Source organism: Myotis lucifugus, unplaced genomic scaffold, assembly GCF_000147115.1.
Source record: "Myotis lucifugus unplaced genomic scaffold, Myoluc2.0 scaffold_146, whole genome shotgun sequence".
Classification (NCBI taxonomy): domain Eukaryota; kingdom Metazoa; phylum Chordata; class Mammalia; order Chiroptera; family Vespertilionidae; genus Myotis; species Myotis lucifugus.
This window is the reverse complement of record NW_005871194.1, coordinates 2,517,071-2,536,941: the sequence shown is the minus strand read 5'-3', so window position 1 is coordinate 2,536,941 and position 19,871 is coordinate 2,517,071. Positions and strand designations below refer to the sequence as shown.

The 19,871-nt window shown below is 40.3% G+C and overlaps 1 protein-coding gene across 6 annotated transcripts in view; it reads right to left on the bottom strand.

Annotated features, from left to right (window-relative positions):
- The window catches only part of ABCA9 (ATP binding cassette subfamily A member 9), a 112,367-nt gene that overhangs the window by 59,354 nt on the left and 33,142 nt on the right, over positions 1-19,871 (bottom strand). For 2 of the 6 annotated variants that reach the window (XM_023759038.1, XM_023759036.1), the window contains exons 24-40: positions 18,037-18,144; positions 15,809-15,982; positions 15,510-15,623; positions 12,818-12,937; positions 11,832-11,900; positions 11,297-11,388; positions 9,995-10,115; positions 9,284-9,401; positions 8,511-8,602; positions 7,563-7,723; positions 6,543-6,618; positions 6,369-6,463; positions 5,322-5,441; positions 4,978-5,118; positions 3,263-3,342; positions 1,801-1,856; positions 795-1,671 (exon numbers count right to left, since the gene is read on the bottom strand). In XM_023759038.1, coding sequence (XP_023614806.1) covers positions 1,573-1,671; positions 1,801-1,856; positions 3,263-3,342; positions 4,978-5,118; positions 5,322-5,441; positions 6,369-6,463; positions 6,543-6,618; positions 7,563-7,723; positions 8,511-8,602; positions 9,284-9,401; positions 9,995-10,115; positions 11,297-11,388; positions 11,832-11,900; positions 12,818-12,937; positions 15,510-15,623; positions 15,809-15,982; positions 18,037-18,144 — 1,836 coding nt within the window. In that variant the 3' untranslated portion in view covers positions 795-1,572. Of the gene's footprint in view, positions 1-794; positions 1,672-1,800; positions 1,906-3,262; positions 3,343-4,977; positions 5,119-5,321; positions 5,442-6,368; positions 6,464-6,542; positions 6,619-7,562; positions 7,724-8,510; positions 8,605-9,283; positions 9,402-9,994; positions 10,116-11,296; positions 11,389-11,831; positions 11,901-12,817; positions 12,938-15,509; positions 15,624-15,808; positions 15,983-18,036; positions 18,145-19,871 lie in introns of those variants that run through there. The other 4 variants (XM_023759040.1, XM_023759039.1, XM_023759037.1 and 1 more) reach the window with 4 other exon arrangements.

The following is a 19,871-nucleotide window of genomic DNA, read 5'->3' as shown; positions in this document are numbered from 1 at the left end:
TGATCTCGGTACCATTCAAACAACATAATCCATCACTGTGACTCTCCTGAAAATGAACTGCAATTACCTTTCTTAATGGGCACAAAAATCCTTCAGCATCAAGGTTTTACATTTCTCTTGTTCACAACTGGGTCATCTGAATTTACCACCGTAATTGGCTATGATTAAGCTGAAAAATAGTGTTTATCTTCAAATCCTTGTGTCATTTTAAGTTCAGTGATGGCAAACCTTTTGAGCTCAGCATGTCAGCATTTTGAAAACCCCTAACTTAACTCTGGTGCCGTGTCACATATAGAAATTTTATATTTTCAACCATAGTAAAACAAAGACTTATATTTTTGATTTTTATTATATATATTTAAATGACATTTAACAAAGAAAAATCAACCAAAAAATGAGTTTGCGTGTCACCTTTGACACGTGTGTCATAGGTTCGCCATCACTGTTCTAGTTGATACCATAACAATTAGAAGCTGATTATACAGTGTCTATTGTGTTCTTCAGATTCTCTTCCTGAAAGGTAACCAAAACTTCGAGTTGAAGGAATGTTCTTTATACCTTCATTGCAACCTCAGTCCGGTGTTTAATAACTGCTTGGTGATACCTTAAAGTAGGTGGCATCAGACAGACTCCTGGGTTTGAGTTCTGGGTCCTGAGACCTATGACTTTGGGAAGGTCAACTTCTCTAAATACGACTTTATTTATATACCTGCATCACACTTCAATTGCTGCATAAAAAATTACCATAAACTCAGTGACTTATGCAAGTATGAAAGTAGCAACAACAACAACAATAAAAACTCATATGAGTGTATTAGTATATCCTGTTGATTTTAAGGTGTTTATGGAATTACCAGTTGAATAAATCACAACAGGTACAGCATGGGAAATTAAGATCTATCAAGTTCTAATAGTTTGCATCAGGGTGGATCCTGGCATCATAAGACAACATAAAATCGGAGATATTTTTCAAATTTTTATGTAAATGTATGTATATTTTTATCAACTTGATTACTCAATATCTTACTGAAATTATTTATCTTAACAGGATTCAAATTTCCTTAATAGTTACAATAGGCAAAACACAGACTCTAAAATCTAAAATTCTAAAAATTTCAGGAAAGGAAAATCAGTGAATTAAGTAAAAAAAGAGAATAAAAGTGAATTACAAAAAGCAAAGACTGTACTGCCATGTAATCAACTGACTCCCTTTCCCCTATAATCAGCATCATCTTAATTCGTGTTGTAATAAAAAAGATTTTTAAAATCCCATATTTTAAAGTTTAGAGAAAAAATTAAGCAATCCCTGCACCATTCTCATAAACATAAACAATAATGTAATAAATGTATTCTTTGCGTTTGCTATTGCATGAAATAAGGAATTTGGCTGCTGGTCCAGAGGCTGCATGGCCTGGCTTCTTTAGTCCCACCGTAAGTGATATTATTGAGAAAAAAATCATAACATTCATTTCAAAAGTACCTTGTCTGTGTCTGAGAAAAGGTATCATATGCTATAAAATATTAACTTAAGAAGAGTCACAGGCCTAAAGGGCAATAAGGGTATTTGGGGCTTTAGGGCTCTTCCTGCTGGAGGAGCTTCCACCTCACAGAGAGATCAACTTCCTCATCAAAGTCCTCCAGCTCCTGCTCCTTGGAGAGCTCCAGGAAGACCTGCCGTGGAGGAACAGACAGAGAGAGGGTGTCACACTGCCTCCTGGAGCTCCGAGTGCGTGCAAAGGGTATGCACACATTGCACCTTATATTCTATGGGGGATACAGAAATCTCTAAGGCGGACCCACCTGCTCCAGGGTGGACTGTGACAGGCTGTACTCCTCCAGGTCGAAGCTCTGTTTAACTGCACAAGGATGGATGGATGGGCATTAGGAAGTCATGTATTTTGGATCCTGAAAGTTGTACCAAAGTCACGTATAAAAAGTACCAAGAGGCCAAGAGGAGGAGGCATCACTCATCCCCAGAATGCTGTGGTCAGAGGCTAAAGATGGGAGGGGAGAGGGTCTCATCAAAGAACCCACAAAAGCACCCCACAAGAGAAAGGGAGTCAGGCCCTGCTGTCATAGGACAGCACTAATGATCAAATCAAGCTTTGCTTCCATGTTATCTCCTCTCTCCTCCCCTTATACTTGACCTAGAGAGGCCTAAACCATCAGCCTATGAGTAGAGGTGAGGAGGGTAAGAAGAGAGACAAAACTGACCATCCTACCTCCCTAGCTTCAAGTCTTCAAATCTGAAGGAAGAAGGGGGCATGGGAGGCTCTAGTTTCCCTGGAATTTGCATTAGCCCAAAGCGATCTGATTGTATGCAAGAATGACTCTATGTAGCAAGGTAAAGAAATAACAATGGGGCATGCCTTTTGCTTCCAAGCTACTTGGAATTTCAATACATGCATTGCTGCTGAGAATGTAACTATGGCTAACTTAACATTTGGAGAGAAAAACACTAGCTTAGGACATTTCGGTATCTTGTAACAGGATAGGAAACTGATAAAAAGTTGTTTTTACCCCCTAAATCAGGACTTCCATTTCAGCAAACTAAGCACATCAGAAGGCATTTGAGGAGGGAGAGGACATTTTTGAAAGCAGAAACACAGGAAGGCCCTTAAGAAAAAGCTCCATTGTATTCCAGGGAGGCAGCTTTCTTGGAACATCTCTCTCCCTGCTTCTAATTAATTATAAAATCCTTCCTGTTGGTCAGACCCCATTGTGGGAATCCTTCCCACCGGAATGCTGCAAAATTGGTCAAAAGGCCAAAATGGTCAGTGCGGTAAATGGACCCATAGACCACAGAGTGAAGGGAACGGCAGAATCAGAAGGTGGAAAGAAGCCCTGTCTGGGGCCATCCTAAGCTTAACTCCAGGGGAAGGATCTTTTCAAGAACTAGGATGCCCGAGGGAGGGTTCTAATGACTGATGACAGGCAAAAAATAAAAATAAAAATAAAAAAATAGACAAGCCTGAAGGGAAGGTGTTCAGCTTTGAATGTGTCTGTTTCCCAGAGTCTTTTTAAAAAAATATATTTTTATTGATTTCAGATAGAAAGGGAGGGGGGAGAAAGAGGCAGAAACATCAATGAGAGAGAATCATTGCTTGCCTCTTGCATGCCCCCTACTCGGTATCAAGCCCAAAACCTGGGTATGTGCTCCTGACTGGAATCAAACCTGGGACCCTTCAGTCCTACGCTCTGTCCACTGAGCCAAACTGGTTAGGGCTGTTTCCCAGTCTTACCTCTAAATAGTTGCTCTTACCGATCTCTAATTTGAAGAAAGCCTGCGATAAAGGTCTCACATCCTCAACAGGCAACTTATAGACCATCAGGGAGGAGTACCTGGAAGGAAAAGAGTGAGGCTGAGCTCCGGGCTGTAAGAGCACAACCCCTGACGAGTGAATATCCAAAAAGGAGCAACAGTCTGACAGGTGTGAAGTGGTATCTCACTGTGGCTTTAATGTGCATTTAACTGAAGAACCAACCAAACAAAGAAAATTGAAACAGACTCATAGATACAGAGAACATTTTGCCAGTTGCCAGGTTTGGGGTCGTTGGGAGGCTGGGTGGAAAAGGTGAAAGGATTAAGAACTACAAATGGGCAGTTACAAATAGTCCCGGGGATGTAAAGTACAGCATAGGAAAGATAATCAAGAATATTGTAATAACTATGTACGGTGCCAGGTGGATACTGGAAATATCAGGGGGATCACTTAATAAAATATATGACTGTCTATCCCAGGGGCGGGCAAACTTTTTGACTGGAGGGCCACAATGGGTTCTTAAACTGGACCGGAGGGCTGGAACAAAAGCATGGATGGAGTGTTTGTGTGAACTAATATAAATTCAAAGTAAACATCATTACATAAAAGGGTACGGTCTTTTTTTTTTTTTAGTTTTATTCATTTCAAACGGCTGGATCCGGCCCGCGGGCCGTAGTTTGCCCACGGCTGGCTAACCACTATGCTGTAGACCTGAAACCAATACAAAATGATACTGAATGTAAATGGTAATTGAAAAAAATAAAATCATGACATAGGTAAAAAGTAAATGAAAAGGAGCAACAACGACACCAATAGTTTGTTTGCATGTACACATCTGTATAGCGTTGGAAACAGCCACAGTGTGAATGCTCTCCGAACAACAAGAAGTCAGTGTACTAAAGCTGAACAATTTAAGGTTCTTAAGAAGAGGCCCCTTTTACTCTAGGCAGGAATGGGAGACAAAGGGCAGGGAACGGACCATGTGTACCCCTCTGCAAGGGAAGAAGCAGGTTACTTATCATTCTTCTTCTCTCCTAGTGAGAATCGTATTTAACTAAAAAGGACTAGGCTCACCTCCTGGCCCCACCACAAGTTATTTGGCATTCTCTAACCTATCTGTGCCTCCAGGGCCACTCATTACTTGATAATGTTACTGATAATAAAAACGCTAAGAGACACCATTCAGCGAGGTGGACTGCTGCCTGGCACTGGGTGTTATACAGCTGATCTCCTTGAATGGGTGTGGCTTCAACCTCTAAAACAGCGGTTCTCAACCTGTGGGTCGCGACCCCTTTGGCAGTCGAACGACCCTTTCACAGGGGTCACCTAAGACCATCCTGCATATCAGATATTTACATTACGATTCATAACAGTAGCAACATCACAGCTATGAAGTAGCAATGAAAATAATTTTATGGTTGGGTCACAACATGAGGAACTGTATTTAAAGGGCCAGAAGGTTGAGAACCACTGCTCTAAAAGGACAACTGAAATGAACTAGGTGTGTGTAGCCGTTAGTACCTGGCACCTTCCCTTACAGAATCAGTTTCCAAACGAGCACTTTGTTCTCTTGTTTCCCTCCTGTGGTAGCCCTTGGGTTCGGGACTGTCTCTAGTAATTTTTCCCAATGACCATAAAGTTAAAAAAAAAAAAGAATGAGAAGACAGAAAATAAAACCGAGACCAAGGTGAAACAGACCACCGCCTGGACTTGCCTTTCCTGCCGAGCAGCCTGGGGGAAGAGCCTCAGGATTTCGCTGTGCAGGGGCTCCACGTGGGCGAGGGTCTTCACCTTCATCTCCAGCAGGTAATCCTTGCCAAATCTGCTCTTCAGGTGCTGGATGGAACCGATACATCTGGAGGGAAGAGGAGGAAGAGGAGGAAGTCAATCAAGAAAAGGGAGAGAGAAATCTACTGCTGGTGATTTTTGGCTTCTGGAGGCCAGGGCAGGGCCAGGGAGAGCCAGAGCAGCCAGCCCTCCTGCTCCTCACAGTGATGCCGTGTGCAGGGAAATGTCCTTTGTGCAGGGCTTGCCTGGGGACCTCGTGTGGGCACTCACCTCAGCCTCCCGGACACCATGATGGCCACACGGTCACACACGGCCTCCGCCTCCGCCATGTAATGGGTGGTCAGGAGGGCGCCCCTCTCCGTGTTTCTAAAGGTGGCCCGGATGGCCTGCCTAAAGTTAGAGCAAGGGAAATATTCACCAGGGGGAATGCCAAGGTAATATGAGAAGAAAAAATTAAAGAAGTTTCCATGGGCACATACGAAATAATCAGTGAATTCTTTTCAGACAAAGAAAGGTTTGTTTGTTAACAATTTTTGCAGGGTTAACAGACATGGAAATAACCAAATTACTGCTTAGAGTGCATAATTCAGTGCATGGCTTTGGTGAATAATGTAGAGAATGACATTGGGAAAAGATTTAGAAAAATGCCAAATTTCAAGAATTTTTATGAGAAGGCAGTAGGAAAAAAAAGATAGAAAAAGAGAGAACGTATTTAAAAACATGATAATAATGACATGCTAGTTTACCCCAAAGTGCAAAATGACAGATTTCAAAATATATCCTATCATAATTAAAGAATTATTTTGTTCCAATAGAATTATGTATCCGGAGGTGTCGCAGAAAAACTCAATGTAGATTGATCTGATTTGAGTATAAATCGGGCCATGCACACCCAGATGATCTAAGATGAGAATGAAATTCTTTTTAAAAAATATATTTTATTGATTTTTTACAGAGAGGAAGGGAGAAGGATAGAGAGTTAGAAACATCGATGAGAGAGAGACATCCATCAGCTGCCTCCTGCACACCCCCCACCGGGGATGTGCCTGCAACCAAAGTACATGCCCTTGACTGGAATCAAACCTGGGACCCTTGAGTCCGCAGGCCGACACTTTATCCACGGAGCCAAACCAGCTAGGGCGAGAATGAAATTCTTAAGTATTAATTTGTTGGAATATCTTTTTCTCCTCCATAAAAATTGGCTGCAGTGGGCTATCAGATTTCCCCCTCATACTATTGCTTTTCCTGATAATATTGATGTTTTTCATTTGCTAAGTAAAACACTTTCACTTTGGGTTACTCATAACATCCTCTCACCACATCTGCTGCTGCCCCGCGGGGTCCATGCCCGTGGACGGCTCGTCCAGCAGCACCACCGATGGGTTTCCCAGGATGCTCAGCGCGAAGCACAGCTGGAAGGAGAGGAACAGCGCATCTGGCACGGATCTGGGATCTGTGGGCCTCGCGGGGTAACCCCAGCCCCAACCCTACCTTTCTCTTGATTCCCTCTGATAAGGCCTTCACAGGGCGTTTCTGCTCCTCCTGCAGCTTGAGCGCCTCCATCAACCTGAAGCAAACAGTGAGTCAACCACATTACCAGCGTTTACAACGGGAAGGCACGTGGGAGACCGGGCGAATCAGAAGACTACAGTGCAGAATGTTTAAAAGCACTATTCAGAGTGATCATAAAATTGAAACTATATTTGATTGTTCAAACATTAAACTGTACACTGAAACTAATATAAACTAATATTGAAGGTCAACTGTAATGGAAAAGTAAAATTTTAAAAAATTCAAATTATCTAGGATACTTTATGAACCTTTCATTGTTTCTATTTTACTTTATTTATTGATTTTAGAGAAAAAGGAAGGGAGAGGGAGGGAGAGAGGGAGAAAGGGGGAGAGAGAAACATATATAGGTTGCCTCCTACATGCGGGGGATTGAACCCCCAACCTGGATATGTGCTCTGATGGGAATGGAGCCACAACCCTTCAGTGAATGAGACCATGCTCCAACCAATTGAGCCACACCAGCCAGGGCCCTTTCATGGTTTTTAAACTCACATTTTCAAGGACTTATTATTTTTTAAAATATATTTTATTGACTTTTTACAGAGAGGAAGGGAGAGAGATAGAGAGTAAGAAACATCTATGAGAGAGAAACATCGATCAGCTGCCTCCTGCACATCTCCTACTGTGGATGTGCCCGCAACCAAGGTACATGCCCTTGACCGGAATCGAACTCGGGACCTTTCAGTCCACAGGCCGACGTTCTATCCACTGAGCCAAACCGGTTTCAGCAAGGACTTATTTTTGTATTAAGAATAATCAATAGACTTTTCCTCTCGAGGCTTAAAGTGAGAGAATATAACCCTGAATTGGGGTCTAGGTGAACAAGCCTTCTCCCATACCAGTAAGTATGGAGTCATCAGTTAGAACGGTCCTTCCTTAGTTTTTTGTGAATCTATGACATCGCTCTAGTAGAGGACAGGTGTGTCTCCCCCCAGGTACCGTGTGATGGCGACTGCGGCGTCCGCTTTCCTCAGCCCTTTCACAGCTGCAAACACGTCCAGGTGCTCCCTCACTGTCAGGTTGGGCCACAGCGCGTTCTCCTGAGGGCAGTACCCCAGGAACTTGAGGGTGTCCCCTCCGCTGTTCCTTTTCAAAATCACCTACACAAAAAGTTCATTCTCACCATCTGGCCAAAATTGTGGTGTGTGTGTGTGTGCGCGTGTGAGCGTACTGCAATGATGTCCTCCTCTTACACACACGGCTGCCAACAGTACACAAGTCCGTAAGTAACCACTTAGCTCTGGGGAAAAGATGACAGAAACTCTATACATCAAAAGGCAGATATTCCACATGGTTCTATCCCTCCTAGACTGGTTTAGGCTTTATTCCTAAGCCCATCACCATGGTTGAATTCAAGCTTGCTTATTCGTTTGTCTCTTGTTTGACTTTGGACCTTTGTCCGTCATTTCACCCAACTTAGGCTGGATGTACAGCCAAGTGCCATTCATATACTATTCTAGTATTTGCTATGGAATTTAGACAGTTACTCAATTTTCCTCTAACGCATGATCTCTGTTTTCTGAGTAAATACTGGATCTTGGCAATTCAATTTAACAAGTTCTCAGGATACATCAATCCACAAAACAAAGATCTCTGACCTCTAGTAAAGCGAATGTTTAGCTTTCCTTTCCAAAATCTCCTTTTAATGTCTATTTTTTCATTCAATAAAAGGCATACTGTAGATAACATACAGCTCTTTTCAACACATAACTACTTTTTGGAATTAAAGAGAGAAATTTGTATTAATTTGTCCTCTTTATTCAATGCATGAGTCATATTGATTAATAGGAAAAGATCACCTGTGCTTTTAAAGATTGTCATCAATATGCATCTTAACTGTCTCATTGAGGCAGCGTTCATGAGCACACCTCTGTGTGTGTCACTGACCTCTCCTGCGGTTGGTGTTGAGTCTCCAGTTATCATCTTAATAGTTGTACTTTTACCAGCTCCATTGTGTCCTAACAGACCTATAACTTCACCTGAAAAAAAAAGTGTGCTGAGAATTATAACCGCAAACAATTATAAAAATAAAAGCACATACGATTTGAGGGCTCTTGCTATGTGTCAAGCTCTATGTCAAATGTGCTATGTACATTATTTCACTTATTCCTCACCCACACACAAACTCGAGTGTTCTTATGTCCCTCCATTTTATGGGTGAGGAAACTAAGGTGTAAAGAGGATCAATATCTTGCCCAAAGTCATGCAGCCAATAAGAGGCTGAGATGGAAGTGAAACAAATTTTGATTCCAGTGCCTGTTGCATTTCACCGACACTTTCCTGAAATGTGCCATTTGTAAGGTATGAAGAATGAACTACTGCAGCCCGGTGAGTTCTCTTCTGTTCAGTATTCCCTGCTGTGAATTTAACGTTCCTACTTAGAAAGCTATCCCATCCTTCTTAACATAAACACTGCCTCCTTTTTGGTGGCTGTTCTTTTTTGTTTGTTTTAGCAGAGCAGACATTAATGTCTTCTATGCAAAGGACAAATGGCTGTAACAGGCTGTGAAGCAGACTGGGTCAGAGCTCTACTGCTGATGAGCTGGCTGCCTTTCATATTTATCAGTGGATAGGCCCAGATTTGGATGGCATTATTCCCTTCAAAAGACCTCATCTTCAGAGGTCAACATCACCCTGCTAGGATAACTACTGCTTCCAACCTTTTTTAACACAGAAAGAGACATTTCTTGTGGCAACTTTCTTCTTCTTCTTGGCAAAGCAGTTTTTCTTTTTGCCCACATATTCCTTCCGGAGACAACTGGCGATGATGACTGGTTTCTGCAAAGACGAGGGAATAACAACATTATCACCTTGAGATGAGTGAGTGCCCCATACTCCCTCCTTCTGGCCAAATCTTTCCCAATGTGAAATAGTGAATCCAACCAGTTCTCCTCAAAACTGCCATTTTAAAGCAAATTCTCCCAATCTGCAAAAGGACATTTGCACTGTATCATCTGATTCATGCTTGCCTTTCCTCAGAATATAGGAACAGAGACTTTCATCAAACCAATAAGACTATTAAAAGACACATACTCATAGGCACACACACACATGTGCACACATACACACATACACCTCAGGTGAACGCTCTCCTCGGAATTGCTTTGCTCACAAATCTTATTTAGGTTTTGTAATAGTTAGCCTTACCCACCAAAACTATAACTGAAAGAGTAACTTGTGTGTGTTCTTGGATCTCTGCTGGCTTTGCATATTTACTGAGATCAAGTAATGAGCTCTATGGGCAAGGATGAAAGAACCTAAGAGTGTATGTGTGTGTGTGTGCCCCCCAACCCTCAAATTCAGATTAGCTAGTTGCCCACTTTATCTGACAGACAGTAGTATATGATGAAGACTATTGCTAGTAGTTCCACCTCATCAGAGTCCGGGATTGTCACAGCATTCGCTGTTCTCATTCTTTCCATCTGAACATCTTCATCCTCCCCTTCCGGTTCCTCTGGATTTGGAAAAAACTTACTGCTTCTTGGTGAAATTCTAAAATCAGAGCAGGTTTCCAGTTGAACAATTTGTAGCAGAAATAATGAACTTTGTGCAAACTGCTACCAATTATTTGCATAGACTGAGTAACTGTGAGCACCCCACGATCTCCATGCGTCTGCTCTGTGCCCTCTGCCTTGCAGACAGCCTACTTTCCAGCAGTGATTCAAATGACACCGCTTTTACATCATCCTTGCTTTCGGTCTAAGTTTCATTCCCCTTGTTGGTTGTGACTTCTTTTATAAATAATAAAACAGTACTCACACTCTGACAGGGTTGATAAAGGAATCTAGGGTCTGTAATTTTGACACAGATATTTTGGAATTCTGAAGGCTTAGTGAGAAGAATGGATCAAAACATTTGGAATCAGAGATGTGTCCCTGAGATCCCAAGATATGTAATCACCAGTTTCTGAGCACTTTCATGTCTTGGGTACATGTGTCAGAATTACTCTTTCCTGGCTACTACCAATCTAACCCTTTCCTTCCTCATCCCCACTGATTACTGCTGATTCCTGTCTCTTTCCATCATGCCATCCCAAATTGCTGCTGTCAGTAGATTTCCTAAACCATGATTGTCATCTTGTCACTCTCCTGCTCTACTACCTACATTAGACTTGAGCTTGATTCATACTTTTTGAGTTAGGCAAGGTTTCAAAACACACCTGTCTGTTTCTGATTGCATAATTTGTAAAAACCTTTCCTATGGTTCCCTGTTCCAAGACACTCCAATATGTATCTAGCTTAATTTTAATTTCCTATTAACTTCAAGCACAAGGTTTCACGTTCATTCCAGCAGCCTTCGTGAACCTATAGGGTGGTGGCATTTATTCAAATTTTTGTCCTTTTGTTCAGACTCCTCTTCCTTCCTAGATTGGGTACATTTACCCAATTGCTTGTCTATATTTAGCCATTATTTTTAAGTGCTACCACTTGTATATGCCTTTCTTCTAGAATGTTAGTAAAATTATGGTCCGCCTTATTTTTTTCAGTGTCTTATGTGTGCTAGTGTAGTGTCTCCTGCTAGAGTATAAGCTCATTAACATACCAAGAATTATAATTGTGTATACTACACAGTCCCTTAAAAACAATCCTGTACAGTACTTTTTACTCAATTAAGTTAAGCCTATTAAAATGTCTTTAACAAAGAATATTAAAATAAAACATGAATCTTTGAACCTGAATATAGGATCCTTTCTCATCAATTTCTTCCTAAAGTTCGTTTCCAGACACCGAAGAATGAAAAGGAAAATGAAAGATTGAAGATAAGGCTATGAGGGGGGAAAAGACAATTAAAATTAGCATCACCATGAAAACAACAATTTCAATATTAAAAGTGACTTAAGGAGTTTGATCATATATAAAGGTAGATTTGATAACATTTTCACAAGATTGAAAAACTGTATTTGATATTCTACGAAACTCTCAGAGTTGGCTTCATTGCTCTCCAGAGAGAGCATGACATAAATAGAAGGAGCACCCTGATACTGACTCTGTTCATGCCAGTGAGAGTTTGGGCTTCATACTCAGTCTCATACGATCATTATAAAATTAGTCATCCAGAATTTGAAGCCTCTGGTGGGGTGTATGTGTGTGTGTTCAAATGTGTAAAGTGCCAAAGTTTTAGGCACCAAAATTAAATTTTTAATTTAGTGCAAAGCATACAAATGCAACCCCCTCAGGTAAGAACATCTAAATGGAAATGTCTTCTTACTATCAGCAATGTCAGATATAGCAGATACTCCTCTGAAGCTCCTATATATTCCACCAAGTCAGGAGAAGCCTGTAATGTGAGAAAAAGGTGTATTTAGATGAATCTCATCTGTGCATGAATCTCATCTCACTTAAGACGATTCAATGCCCATTACACGACCTTGCCAGCCTTCTATGTAATTCTTGCTCATGCATCAGGTAAAAGTCAATTTCTGACTGTGCAGTGTGTCCTCCCTGCTTCTCATGTCACTCAGAGACCTGTTACCCTGTGCTTGTGCTGTAGGCTTCAATGCTTTTATATTGAACACTGTGAGTTGGCAGGATTCACCCTGCTAGGAGAAACTCAGTGGTGCTGATGTACATCCTTATATATGGGTCCTCTATGCCATTAAGGAGAGTTTCTGAGAATAGATCCTGGCACACAACAGTCCCTTCTCAATCTTTAAATTTTGGAGTTCAAGGTCAAGTCCATGGGCTTTATTTTCCTTATACTTACTCTATAGGTTATATCATCTAGTTCTATGGCCTTAAATATCACTTACATGCTGAGGAATCTCAAGTTGTTAGCTTTAAGTCCCCCAAATCCTCAAAACCCTGCATACTGAATATCAGACTCATATATCTAACTGGCTACTTGGTATTTCCCATTGCATGTCTATGAGGAGCCTTAAACCTACTATGTCTAAAATAACAGAAGAAGGGCATCTCATTGGCCTCTCAGTTGGGTCATTTGTTCCTAGGAGTGAGGGTTATCATGAGAACTATGACGTTCTATTACTGTGGAGTTGCCTTTGACCTTCATAAACCAAGGCAGGCTTTCCTATTGAACAAGAACATGATTCTCGCCTGTGGTACGTGAACTGGCTTTCAGAAGACAGAGACCTCAAACCTTGTACAACTGAAAAATCTACCTACATTTTTACATATTCAAGGCTGCCTTCAATGGCCACACATTTCATGACCAAGGGACAAGAGAGAGATTCTTACCTCCGAGAAAATTAATAGAGAGCCAATCAGTGTGAAAGGCGGGATCAATATGGTGCAGATTAACAGCCCTAGAAATCCGTAATTAGTCATTTCAGTAAAAACTATCAAGAAGATGGTGACCTAAAATAGAAACACAGTATAGTTTCACTGAAGTGCAACAATCTGAACGTTTTGATGTTTTGCAAGAGAGTGGAGCTTCATCTTGTAAATGTTCTTATTTTCAATTTCCATCTCACTTCCCAAGCCAGTACTGCCATCTTACCTCTTTTCTTCTGCAACACAGAGAATTCTGTATTGGATTGTCACAATTCTGTACTGGATGGAGTATGAAGTTTTTAAGACACGGCAGGGCCTCTCAAATTCAATGTACATACAAACCAGCAGGAGGTCTTATTAAAATTTAGATTCTGACAAAGGATCCATTTATTACACATTACTCCACATCCTGCATTTTTCCATTGCCCAGTAGGTCAGAGACACCCCTTTTAGTTTTTGGCATACCAGCTATCATTACATAGCTGCTTAGTATTTCTTTGAATGGATGTGCAAGAATGCAATAATTTTGCTTTTAGAAATGATGTTCCAATTTCTTTGCTCCTATAAATGCGGGTCGACATAAATTTTTGTATATTTACATTTTTAATCTTTAAGGAGAGATTCTGAGAAGTATGCGCACTTAAATTTTCAGTAGTTACTAACAGATGATTTTTCCAAAAGATGGTGACAGTCTATTCTCCTATAGACCATGAGTTAGAGTACACATCACGCCATCTCACCGAGACAGGACATCATATTAATGGTTGTAGGTGTCTTTATTTTACTGCTGATAGTAGGTGGATAACTACATAATTTACCATGTAATATGATATTGGATTTTGATAATTTATGTTTTTTATATTTATATTTTTATTTTGCTCAGCTTTAAAAAAAATGAATTGTATGGGCCCTAGCTGGTTTGGCTCAGTGGATAGAGCATTGGGCTGCGGACTGAAGGGTCCCTGGTTCAATTCCAGTCAAGGGTACATGCCCGGGTTTCAGGCTCGATCCCCAGTAGGAGGCATGCAGGAGGCAGCCAATCAATGGTTTTCTCTCATCATTTATGTTTCTCTGTCTCTCTCTCCCTTCCTCTCTGAAATCAATACAAATATATATTTTTTTAAAAAAGGAGTTGTACGGTATTTTCTTAACTCAGGCGGTTTTCCTCTTTTAGTTTGACAGCTGCTAATACTGAGCCATCAGCTTATTCTGAATTAAATCACACCTGAGTATTTATTTTTATTATTTTTAAAATTTATTTCTGGGGTTGTTCTCTTTTTATTTAGAGAGCTATCCTTGATTTTTCTGATTAGATTTCTCAGGGATTTTCTTTCTTACTATATCTTTCACAAGATTGTTAATAAAGTTATGCTCACTTTACAAAAGGAACTATTAAATTTGAGGATTTTTCTATATAAATATGACCTAACCATGATTCTCAAAGTTATGTAATATTCACATATGTTTAACAGAGTTCAGTGATCCCTATCCGTGCTTTTATAGTAATTTTTATTTTGTTGAATTCTTTATTTTGGCTTATTTCTTGGTTGAATGAAGTTCATCTTTAAGTGGCTCATCTTTTTTTCTAGCATTATGGAGATATAATTGAAAGTTTAAGATGTACAATGTGATCATTTGATACATTTATATATTGTGAACAGATTACCAGAATCATGTTCGTTAACACATCTTTCACCACACATAATTACCATTTTGTCATTGTTGTCGTTCTAGTGGGAACATTTAAAGTCTACTTTCTTAGCCCCTTTCAAATATATAATATTGTGAACTATAATCATTATACTGTACATCAGATCCCCAGAACTTATTCATCTTATAACTGGAAGTTTGTATTCTTTGACAGACATTTACCCCACCCTCAGCCCCTGGTAACCAGCATTTTACTCTGTTTCTATGAGTTTCTACATGATTCCACTTTTAAGTTCAGAAACCGGATAAACGAATCTATAGTGTACTTCTCCATATGTAGGTTACACTGTTCAATAACATTTTATTTTAAAAGGATCACGTTGGTTAATATATGGAGAATAATTTACAGGAGGCAAGAGTAGAAAGTGGGAGACCATTTACAGGTCTGTTGCAATACTCCAGTAGAGAGATGCTGAAAGCTTAGACAATGGCAGTGGCAGTGACACTGAGACACACCAAACAGACTTCAGAAATGTTGAGTTTTAAGGTCATATAAATGGATTGAATATGAGGAGATACAGAGAGGAATCAAAGATAAGTCTAGATTTCTGGTATGAGCAATTATCTGGGTACAGTGCACTGTAGTAAAGTCAGATATTGAGAGACAAAAAAGAACAGGATTGAGGAAAGGATTATATTTTAGAAATGTGATTCTTGAGGTGTTTTTTAAATATTCAAGGGAAATTGTAAGTGAACTATTGAAGGTAGAAGTGCCTAGCTCCCGGGACAGGCTACACGTGGAGACATGTTTGAGGTCCTAGTTTATAAACGGTGCACACCCTCACATACAGTATATTTTATATATGTCTATGATTATCTTACTTAGAATTTTCTAGAGAGCAACATTAATTTACCAATCTGTTTAGTATAAAGATTAAACTATACATTCTTAAAATTATATAAACTGGTTTAAAAAAAAAACAATGTGCACTGTATGCTTACTTACAATTAAGAAGAAAAATGACCAAAGGCCACTATTTTTCCTCCCATTGCGAAAAATGAATGAAATCACATAAGTCAAGAAAATAAGAGACATGACATATCCAATACTACACAGGATCTGAAAAGAGAAGATTAAGGTTGAATAAGATAAACGCTATCTAGAAAAGTATTCCTACTTACACCCCAACTTTCCAAACTATGCACTAGCAGAAGTAAGGTGAAGTTCTTTGGTTTAAGGTGAACAATGTTACTGCATCCATTTAAAATAATCTAATAAACCATTTCCTAATTTTTGCCACTTACCTGAATTAACAAGTTTTGGATTATAACTATCATTTCATCTGGGTTAAAAATGTAATCCATTATTTGCAACACAAGGAGGATCAGGAAGTACAGTGGGACATCCACCAACGCCTGCCCAAACCAGTAAGCGGAAGGGTGGAGGCCTGAGATCCGGAGCTGGGAGTGAGCTTTTTTCTGATTAAAAAAACAAAGTCATCAAAGGTACTGATAGTTCAGGCTGAGAAATTACAACTATGTAGTCACAAACATTCTATGTTCCTTCTATATGTTATGCTGACTTAGTAAATGGGTTTCACGTGCCACACTCCTGCTTCTGGGGTATTAATAATGCTGTAAAGTACATGATGACTTCATTATTTAAAGGGAAAATGCACCCACATATCTAGCTTACATTCTGTCACAGACGAGGCATTGCCTCAGTGAGAAGATACCCGTTCCTTTCTTTCCAAAGCTAGTCCTCCCTTTGACATCATGAAGACTTGCTAATTGTACAAATAATCAAAAGATGTAGGTTTACAATTTCCTATAAGATAGATAAATTGTATGCTGGATGTCAAGAGTTCATTTATAATTGGCATTTTATTTGGGGTCTAAGAAATGATCATCTCACTAGTCGACTTCATTAAAAATGGCTTCTTTAGGTTGGCCTAAGAAGTCTTCCGTTAAAATGTTACACTCCCTGTCTTGAAGCACACCATACTTTTCATTAATGTAAGTGAAAACCAGTAGTGGATTTTGATATCGTGGACCACACTATAAGCCGTATTTTGTTGCAACGATGGTTTTAACATAAGGTCCTAAAATATAACGTGGCCTGTTCTGACAGTAAAGCACAAAAGCACTTAAAATTTTAAATCTGAAATTGAGTCTATAAAAAAAGATGAACTGAGGGGAAAGTTGGAAAGCAGGTAAGTGTTCTGGAAAGGAGGGTCCAGCTGGAAGGAAGCAGGAAAGAGAATGACGGCAAGGACACATTAGAGGGCTGACATGTCCTATTTATTCATTTGTTCATGTGCCTGCCTTTGCGTTGGTCAAAGAGCTCTTGTAGAGTTTAAGTTGTGTGTGTGTGTGTGTGTGTGTGTGTGTGTGTGTGTGTGTGTGTATGGGGGGGAATAAAAAGGCAATAAGCAAATAAGTAAAATAGCTATATAATTAAAAATGTTATTAAAATTAAAAATGGAAAACAAGTAAAATTAAAAGTGTTAAGGAGGTTCAGGGTCATAGGAGAGGCTTTACAAAGGAGATGAATTGTAATACGGCATTGGGGTAGGGAGGGAAGGGTCCTTTGTGAAGGGTTAGGGTCTAAGCCAATGATGGCGAGCCTTTTGAGCTCGGCGTGTCAGCATTTTGAAAAACCCTAACTTAACTCTGGTGCCGTGCCACATATAGAAATTTTTTGATATTTGCAACCATAGTAAAACAAAGACTTATATTTTTGATATTTATTTTATATATTTAAATGCCATTTAACAAAGAAAAATCAACCAAAAAATGAGTTCGCAGGTCACCTCTGACACGCGTGTCATAGGTTCGCCATCACTGGTCTAAGCAATGAGTAGGAGTATCCATGTGCCAGGTCTGGAGCATTGCAGGCTAGGAGACTAGGAGGAGAGAAGGCGGGGCAGCGAGTAGAGCTGAGGTTTGGGGGGCCCTGGAAAGAAGCCAGTAGAGCTGGACATGGCTATCAAGATGAGAGTGGCATCACATCAAAGTGGAGACACCCGGGTCTACCCAGGCCTTTGAGGCTACTCAAGTATTTCATTCTTATTCCTTGGTTTGATAAGGAACCACTGACAAGATTTAGGCAGGTAATTAACAAGGTCAGGGTTGTGTTTTTAAGATAGTGCTCTGTTACACTGTGTGGAAAATGGAATAGGAGACAACAAAGGAGGCCCATCAAGAGCAGGCAGGGAGGCTGTTGTGCTCATCCAGGAAGAGGGGATGTCTGTGGGTAAGCGCCTAGGAATAAAACTAAGTGATAGAGCAGATAAAACTCCCACTTCCTGTTACATGATGATATCGCCTAAGCTGCCCTTCCTGAGATCTCTTATTGGTTTAAGAAAAATAGCGTTTTCTTTATAGTTGCCAACCTTTAATGAAAATGTTGGCTGTTCATTGTTTCAGGTACATAAATTAGGTGTACCACCTACATATAAACTTATGGTCAGAGATGGGGAAGGGTTCCCTGGGCATTAAGGACATGTAAACACTTTGTCAACCCTTCTTACTTTATAGTCACCGATGCTGCTCATGGCAATGAACGGAGTAAAACAGGCCGACCCAGGTATCCAGAAGAAGGGATTGCTCGTGGACTCATACTCCTCAGACATGGACTCCTGAAATCATGCAGAACACAAGAGTTGGTGGCAATTGGGTATAAGGTTCATTTTTACTTTCTTAACTAAATCACTCAAATAAATCAACCAATCCGACCACCAAAGATACTTCCCAAGGTTCCCTTTGCAACTTCTTTCCATATGAACTTTCAATCACGAGTTGCAACAACATGGGAGCTTTGAACATGCCTCCTGCTTTACTTAGGAGGAAGCAAATGCCACCCGGTCGCAAGAATTGGCCAAGGTCCCACAGTTAATAACATGCAAGGTAAGCACAAAACGTCTGCTCTCTGACTTTACGAGGGCGACATTTAAGCTGATGTCTTTATGGGCAATAGAGCTTGTGGACTGCCAACACTACTCTCAGAAATTGGTGCCAATCAGTTCAGTCCTACACTTATGAAGAATCATTCCTCTGGCTCAACTTAATGCATAAGTAGCAAAATCAAATGCCTTTGGGGACCTGGTAGATATAAATGCATGAATAGGGGGATGTTAGGAAATAAAAGTGATGGGGCTTGGAGAAAAATGATCAGCACACATTTCACATAAGGGCATTAAGTCTTAAAAATGTCAAAATCCTGTACAGGTCCAAGAGGGCCTTGGGTTTTGCTCGAAGCTTTGATCTGATCTATGATCGGTTGCCTTACTACACTGCAAGCCATCTGTATCATGAGGTCTGATATCATGAGTTTTGAGATCGTCTTACTTCTCTCTTCTCTTAGCCCAGCGGTTCTCAACCTGTGGGTCGCGACCCCTTTGGCAGTCGAACGACCCTTTCACAGGGGTCGCCTAAGACCATCCTGCATATCAGATATTTACGTTATGATTCATAACAGTAGCAACATTACAGTTATGAAGTAGCAACGAAAATAATTTTATGGTTGGGTCACAACATGAGGAACTGTATTTAAAGGGCCAGAAGGTTGAGGACCACTGTCTTAGCCCCTCCTAAAACTTCATGGCAAATTATATTTTAGCCCTAGCTGGTTTGGCTCGGTGGATAGAGCGTCGGCCTGCAGACTGAAGGGTCCCAGGTTCGATTCCCGTTAAGGGCAAATGCCTGGGTTTCGGGCTTGATCCCCAGTGGGGGGCATGCTGGAGACAGCCATTCAATGATTCTCTCTCATCATTGATGTTTCTATCTCTCTCTCCCTCTTCCTTCCTCTCTGAAATCAATAAAAATATATTTAAAAATTATATTTTAAACAAGAACTGCTTCTAGTTCTAACTAAGCCTGTTCTCCAATCTACTCAAAACTGAACACTCTTTAATGGAAACAATGCATTCCCAAGGAAAGTAATATTAACAGCAGTAATGATAACAAATGCATTTTATTGAGCACCTATGGCTTCCTGCATCTATGTGTTTTATAACTCATGTTTATACTAACTTGGCCAACTGAACTGGGTGTTCACATTGCCTCATTTACTTCTAAAGAAGCTCCAGTGATGAATTTCTTTTCTGTATTTTTTGTGTGTGGATTGGCAAACCAAGGCTTGCAGAAGTCAAGTTGTTAAGGAGGCCCCAGCGTCTGGTCTTGATGACTCTGGCTGTTTCAACCAGGTCCCACTACTTATGACCAGAGATGGTGATAGATCTAAGACCAAAAGTCATTCCTTTTTCTGAATTAATTGTATTTTCTGCTGTTCCACTGACCCTAAGTCATCCAATTAAGTTTACAATGTTATATGATTATTGTTAAATATCATATGTGTGTGTGTGTG